General features: G+C 32.2%; 1 protein-coding gene and 1 long non-coding RNA gene across 6 annotated transcripts; one reads left to right on the top strand and one right to left on the bottom strand.

Moving 5' to 3' along the window:
- Positions 1-381: 381 nt before the first annotated feature.
- Positions 382-4,811, bottom strand: LOC105133949 (ubiquitin-like protein ATG12). Of its 5 annotated transcripts, none has more exons than XM_011038120.1 (6): positions 4,532-4,803; positions 3,609-3,679; positions 3,440-3,498; positions 2,183-2,251; positions 2,020-2,082; positions 382-1,035 (listed from the first exon to the last, which is right to left on the bottom strand). In XM_011038120.1, the coding sequence occupies exons 2-6, from the start codon at positions 3,640-3,642 to the stop codon at positions 976-978; spliced, it is 285 nt and encodes a 94-aa protein (XP_011036422.1). In that variant the 5' UTR covers positions 3,643-3,679; positions 4,532-4,803; the 3' UTR covers positions 382-975. The 5 variants fall into 5 exon arrangements, with proteins under 5 accessions (XP_011036422.1, XP_011036421.1, XP_011036420.1 ...); XM_011038119.1 differs by having other exon boundaries at positions 3,609-3,927; positions 4,532-4,802; XM_011038118.1 differs by having other exon boundaries at positions 3,609-3,693; positions 4,532-4,801.
- On the top strand, positions 2,776-3,094 carry LOC105133948 (uncharacterized). The gene is made up of 2 exons (XR_843904.1): positions 2,776-2,872; positions 2,997-3,094. It is a non-coding gene; the product is annotated as an uncharacterized LOC105133948 (long non-coding RNA).
- Positions 4,812-7,253: the final 2,442 nt, after the last annotated feature.

Below are 7,253 nucleotides of genomic sequence, written 5' to 3'. Positions count from 1 at the left end.
ACGGCTTAGCCGGCGTTTTCTTAAAACAATTATTTTTAATAAAAAAACATTCTTTTTAAAAAAAAACACGGCTTAGCGGCGTTTTCATAATTAAAGCAAGCTATGTCGGTGAAAATATTGTAGCAAGTATAGAGAGAGATCTGCATCTTCTTTTAATTCTCTCACCAAACACCCTTAACAAATATAAGACACGGTATACTGCCAGACATCATTACGATTAAACCAAGAGGTTTTAACCAATATATAGTTGCACGGGCATCTCCAGCAACCCCGCAATCTTTAATGAATCCAGGCTTCAAGTTACAGTCCATGGGAGTGAGAACATGCAGAAGAACCCAAAAACTCTGGTAATAATTGACGTTTACAAACATTGAGTTGGAATTTATTCAGGTCACAATTTCTTGATCTCGTGTGAAAATATATAGAATCTCGAATGCAGCTTGTAACAATTTCTGAATGGTTTCGTCATTTTACAGATTGGTTCAACGAGAACAAAATTCTGATGGACATCTTTCGTGCTGTAAAGATTCCGAAAGGCATCAAAGGCATAGTGTGTGCTACAGGTACATGTCATTATCACATCACTCTCGCATCGAAAAGTTGAAGACCAAATCATAAAAAACAAATCTCCAGTCTTCGATAGTAGCATCTTAAACCAGTACAGGTCTTGTATGTTCAGACTCGCCACTGAAGCAGTGGTATAAATGAATGAAGTGGGAAATTAACCATAAACAAAAAGAAAAAAGAAATCTTACAAATGCATGTGAATTCTATGATTGAAATCTCCATCTCTTCAATCACACTTCTACTATATCAAATGCATGCAAGTACACGGAGCAAACGATATTGCAGGGTTTGCATCAATGAAGTTTCCTTATTACTCGTTGGGTCCAAGAAAACACAACAAATATTCATAATATGTAACAAAAGATCTCAAGCATGAACAGCATAAATCAGCACGGGCATTGCCCAAAGTTAGCCCCACGCCACTGAACAAGCATAGTTGACCAGCAGTTTACCATCAACGCCAAAATTCTGAATTGATGAAGTGGAAATTAGGTTGAACTTACAATAGGTAGAGTCAAGGACAGGTAGAGCAAATATGCATCTGATAAAAAATGACAGACTTACAAACCTAAATTAACTAAGGTTAGGAGCAACTCTGTGAGAGAAAACCGACACAATCCAAACAAACCTTCAAAGAGGGTCCTAGTCATGTTATGCTCATGAAGTAAAAAAGAAAAGCCTTGCAAAATTCATGAGAACTTCATGGAAGCTTTTCTCCTCGACTAAACCGTCCTTTTCCATTGCCACATATCAATCTTGAAAATGACATTGTCATGTGTATAATCAATCTTGAAAATGACATTGTCATGTGTGTGTGTATATATATGTTAATGAAATACACAATGATACATCACACCTTATGTTCCAAGAGTTGACTACAGACTACCAAATTTCGCTAAAGGGCAAGGACAGATACCACATGACAGAATCTACATTTACGTCATTTGCATGTAACATTTGTGCTCAATGACAGCTCAGAACATGGAAAGTTGGGCACAATATTTGGAGAAGTAACAACTTATTTCAGATGATTCATTTGCCTGTAGCCCATTTGTTTTCAACCTGAGTGTCGTATTAACCAAATGCTTCATTCTTAAAACCGGCAGTGTTGATAAATAAATGTTCGATGTTCCAAAATTAAGCACAATGAACAAACAAATAATAAATTAGATGAGATGTCTTGGTTAAAATCATCAATATAACACATAACTGTGTTGCAATTACTTGGTCTTTCATAATTTTGTCAAAAAAAAAAAAACCGAATCAATGCTCATCTAATGCATATGGGGTGCAATCATCTAGTACATGTTGTAACTTGAAATTTAACATGAATGGATATGAACCAATAAAAAACCAAATTGTATTTTTCAAATTAGAATTATCTATAACAGCCACAACCAAAGAGATGACATTAAATAGATAAAACAAAAATTAACTGCTACAAAAACTCACATTAAACAGATCAATCACCAATTCATCTGGATTTGGTGAGAATGCACTGTTGATGTATACAAACTAAAGAACAAGGGAGAAACAGGCAACATTACTATTCCAGAAACCCACTTATTAATTCTTTTGCTAAATTGGAGAGAAATCAATATCAGTGATAAGTTACCATGCTCTCCCTGTGAAGTTGCCGGGACAAAAAATCAATCACCTTAGCAAACTTATCAGTTCCAAGTATCTGCCACATCCAAGTACTCAAAGTATATAAATATCATCATCATCATCACAATTAATAATGAAATGCAAGAAAGTTTTAATGAATACAAAAATCAATCTCTGGAAGCATTAAACCACATGTTGTATGCGAAACCTGAAACACATCAACTTGCAGTTATTCTGTTTTTGAGAAGTATTATGCAATTTCATGAAATGTTTTTTGGTTGAAGCACCAAAAAAGCCCTGCCCCATTGATTAAGCTCTTTCTGGGAGTCCAAAGCTATAGCAGTCAAATTATTCTCTAGAAAAGCAACAGAATGATATGAATCAAGGGTTTGTTTCAGCATGCAGTTTGTCATGCAACTTGTTTCCAAGCTTTAGATTTGTTGCCCAATGCTCAATAGTTACAAGGCACACATGCACTAAGGGGCGGAATAGGAAATTTTTTAGGGGGACTTAAATTTTACTAGTTTTGGCCCTAAAAATTTAAATTGTTCGAGGGGGAGCCAATAAGTTTTTTTTTTTTTTTTGCTCCCCTCAAGGGGGAGCCAAGAAGGTTTTTTTTTTTCTTTTTTTGCTCCCCCGACTCTGCCCCTGCATGCACTCTATTTAAAAGTTTGAAAAGGAAGATACCTATGAGGCTATGACCAATTCTATTAAGCACGAATGTGCCCCTAATGTCAAGGCTAGTCTCGCAAACATAGATCAAGCTCAATAGTGACACACACAGCCCACAAATCATATAGCAATCATTAAACTTGCTATACAGATATATCCTTAATTGGATAGAATTCAATGGCAGCATACATGATCACATTCGCATGCAAAAAATGCCCATGCATTGAACCAAAACATAGCTTCCTGACAAAAAATAAAAAATCCTAGACAAAACCCTATCCTTCCATAGTGCACTTTTACTTCAGTTCTACTAGATACAATTATTAATCTAAAAAATTTCTCCAATGAAATCCCAGCTTATATCAAGATAACAAAGCAGCAAGATCATCCCTTGATTCATTCTAGCTCTATGAGTTTATAGTTTTTTATACCAGCCAACATTTCATAAGAAAATGAATAAGTTGGCATCTAGATTTTATCCTTATTTGCCAAACCCACAAGAATAGACACAGAAATACAAAACCACCTAGAATTTATTACATAAAAAATACATATATAAAACTATGTAAATATGAGTGAAAGAAAACTACACCTTGAACTTGTTTTGCTTGAGAATAGGCGCATCAGCAGTGGCTTTTAACAGAACAATCACTGCATCAAATCACAAGACCAAATTTTAATTAATTAGTTAGTTAAAAAAAAAAAAGCATAACTAAAGAGTATTTATATATGGGTTTTAACTTGAGCAGGTTTGGGCTCACCTTTTCGAGCAGAACTCAGTGAGTCAGTTGCCATTGTTGCTTTCAGCTTAGAATTTGAGAGCTAGATGAGCCTTAGAAGTTGAAACTTGGAAGTCATGGATTTTGACACGTCCACAAAAGATTTAAGATCAATATCCCAAACATCCAAATTTTTAAAATTCAAGCACAAAGTACACAACTAACAGAATAATCTCCTGAAATGATTCCTTGGGACTCCACTGTATGATAAATACTCCCCTGAATGCTAAATGCAATAATCACGCTGACCCTTCTTTCCAAAGTCCATAATGATATCAAGTTTTCTAGTTCACTACTTTTCCTATTGAAAATCGGAATTCCATATAACTTCCAGCCAATTATTTATCGGCTATGCAAGAAGAAGAATAAGAAGAATAAGAAGAAAAACTAAAGAATTTTCCTTGGTACCTTGGCTTGGCAAAGCAATTAGTATCATAAGCATTTCGTCAATTTAAAACTTTATCACCTTGAACTGAATAGCCTTTTGATTTCCCGAACTCATTATTTCACATTCCATAGCAACAACAATAACATTATTTCACATCATATCATAACCATTTCGTCAATCAAAAGCAAATATATTCAAAATTCACGCAGATTATAAGATAACAATACGCGATTACAAAAGAATCCCACAACATTACCAACTAAAAGCATTTACAAAAAAGGTCTGCAAAGAGAAAGCTTCTTAATTTAGGGTTATAAGGCCACAGCTTCCTTCCTCTTCCCCGCAGCAAAACATCACAATTCGTAAAGAATATTTCAGAGTTTTACCAGCCAATTATATATTAGATCCTAGAGTTTCACAAAACAATAACCTAAAAAGCTTCGAACTCATAATTTCACTCTACAAACCTAGGGTTTCACAAATGCAAATAAAAAAAAAATAGATAAAAGAGGGGTACCTTAGCAGTGTAAGTGATGTTCTCGAGCTGGCAATTCCAGTTATATTTTACAATTGTGATTTCGATGAAGAGGGAGGAAGAAGAAAGAGGAGAAGAAATTAGGATGCGCCCGGCGTCCGCAAGTTACAGAACAAAATCCAAGAAGAAAGGAGAGATAAATTAGCTACTTTGATTCAGGTTGCCAATATCAACCCGACCCAATTCTGCTCGAAAAACTAGCATTTTCAATTTAAAACCCGACATGATCATGTCCGAACTTAAAATACATCAAAATTTTCGGTTTCGATTAACTATAAAGCAATAATATTAAAAAATTATTAAAATTCAAATTAATTTAAAATTAAAAAAAAAAGTTAAAATTATAGGAGAAGCTACTCCAGTACAAAATATATTTTATTATTTATTAAAATAGTAAAATGGTAGAATTACTCCCTACTCAAAAAAACACCTTAGAACTAGGTATTGAGTTTTTCATAGTAAAATTATTAATTTAATTGTAGAATGAAAAAATAAAATGCTTATTATTCATGGATGTTATAGTCTTTTTAATGTTTTTTTTCAAAATAGTATTGTTACATTGATGTATTTAAAGGTAAAATCAATATAATTCTTATTGACATAATTCTTTTCCAATAATTTTTTGATCATTCTATACCATTGCCACCACCAACATTGTTAACTCCTCCTATCACTAAAACACAGCCAAACCTGTATGGAAAAGAGAGAAACCAATAGAAAGGGAAGAAGCAAAAACTTCAAGTGACCCTATTATCCTTTACAAATGGCAGTGAGGCTTATCATTGGAGTAAAAAGGAAGACGATGAGGAGGCACGCATGATCTAGACAGTCACAACCTCCTCATAGGCCAACGCATGTCGATCATGCATCGACTATCCATTTATTTTTCCAGTAGCTTCGGGGTCATCCCAATAGCTTCAGAATTTCAATTTTAAAAAACCTTCTGAAGTTTTGATCAACTACAACATGTTATTGAATACTGTATTTATTATTTTTTTAATTATTTTTGATTAATTGTTAATTTGTTGTGGATGGTTATTATAAAATATTTAAAGTGTTACGGTTTATATTATCATGTAGAAACTTTTATGGTATGATATTATTAAAAATTTATTTTTTAAGGTAAAATATGGTCGGAATTAGTACCCTACAATGAAGTTAGGAGAACTGGTTGCAATATATTTATTTGAGATGTAATGACTTGGTCTCGATATAAAATGTGATATGAAATGTGATGTATGTTAATGTTGTTTTTCAATTTATTTGAGATGTAATGACTTGGTCTCGATATGAAATGTGATGTATGTTGATGTTGTTTTTCAATTGTAAAAATTTGTATATTAATGTTGTTTTTAAATTATTAAGTTGTATGTAGATTTTTTTTTTGTTATGTTAGGGGTTGATGCTGTTTATAATTTTTTATATTGTGTGTTGATGGCCTTAATACACAATTTCATTGTAAATAGTTATTTTTTAAAACAAAGAATAAAAATTGAGTTGATGAATTTTCGTCGAGTGTTTTGTCAAATTGGTGATGTTTTGATTAAACTTGGTTTTAATTGATATGTCGACATGCTACAAGTTTTAGGGACTAATTTAGAACCAGCACAACGTTTTTAACTATAAAATTACTTTGATGATAAATCAACGAGTTTTTGTTAAGTTGACAACATTTTAATTTAAGATCCTTTTTTAATCAATAGATTGACAAGTCTTATAATTTTAGGGATCAATATAGGCCTAACACAATATTTTTAACTTTAAATTTAGTTTTAACATACATCGATAAAGTTTTTATCAATTGGACATGACTTCAATTTTAATATTTAGGTCGACAAGTCTTCTAGCTCTAGAGATTGACGTAGGCCTAATGCAATGCTTTCAAATTAAAATAAGAAAAAACCATCCAATTACAAGATTCTTGATTTAAGGTCCAACATTAACGATATGAAAATCAATCAATAATAATTACCATGTAAATAAGCTCAAAAAATATTTTAAATAATTGATGGTACGTGTAAAAATAAATGTAGAAGAAAACACATAACTAAGATTTTTTTGTTTGGTTGATTTTTATTTTCCCTTAGACACAACCAATCATTACTTGGATCTTTGGAAAAAGTTTATATTTTAGGACTAATAGTCTTTTTAGCAAACTAGTTAATGACTCCAATTTTTTATAATTTTCTTTTCATTTCAGAGGTCTCAGATTTATGTTGAGTAGCAATAAAAAGGTTTCAATATTGACTTTTCACCTATTGGTTATGAAAAGATTTTTATTTGGGTGGTTATGTCTTTTTTGAATTTTTTTAGTACAGTAGAATTATTTAGTTACCATCAAAGTCAACAAAAATTAAAATTGTTGGTCAAGGGCTTTCTTCATTTTTTGTAAGTTTCTTAACAATAAAAATACTTATTTGCCCCTTAAGTCAAAAAATTATTAAGGGATTGGATAAAAGTTTTTTAGGGTTTTTAAATTTTCATATACAATGAAACTAGCCTTGTAAAAGAGAGGGGAAAATAAGTTTGCATTTGGAAGTATTTTTTTTCCTTTTAAACTTCTTTTTTTTTTTAATTTTTTTAAAGCGAAAAACTACTGACATATGGTCAACATACGCTAATGCATGGGTGGCGTCTATGTCATTCAGGAGCCTTGTGTGACGCCACCTAATGGCTAAAATTGATCTTCCATTGCAAGGTTATC

Source organism: Populus euphratica, unplaced genomic scaffold (assembly GCF_000495115.2).
Source record: "Populus euphratica unplaced genomic scaffold, PopEup_1.0 scaffold38.1, whole genome shotgun sequence".
In the NCBI taxonomy this organism is placed as follows: Eukaryota; Viridiplantae; Streptophyta; class Magnoliopsida; order Malpighiales; family Salicaceae; genus Populus; species Populus euphratica.
Note: the sequence above shows the minus strand (reverse complement) of the source record. Positions and strands in the feature narration are given on the sequence as shown.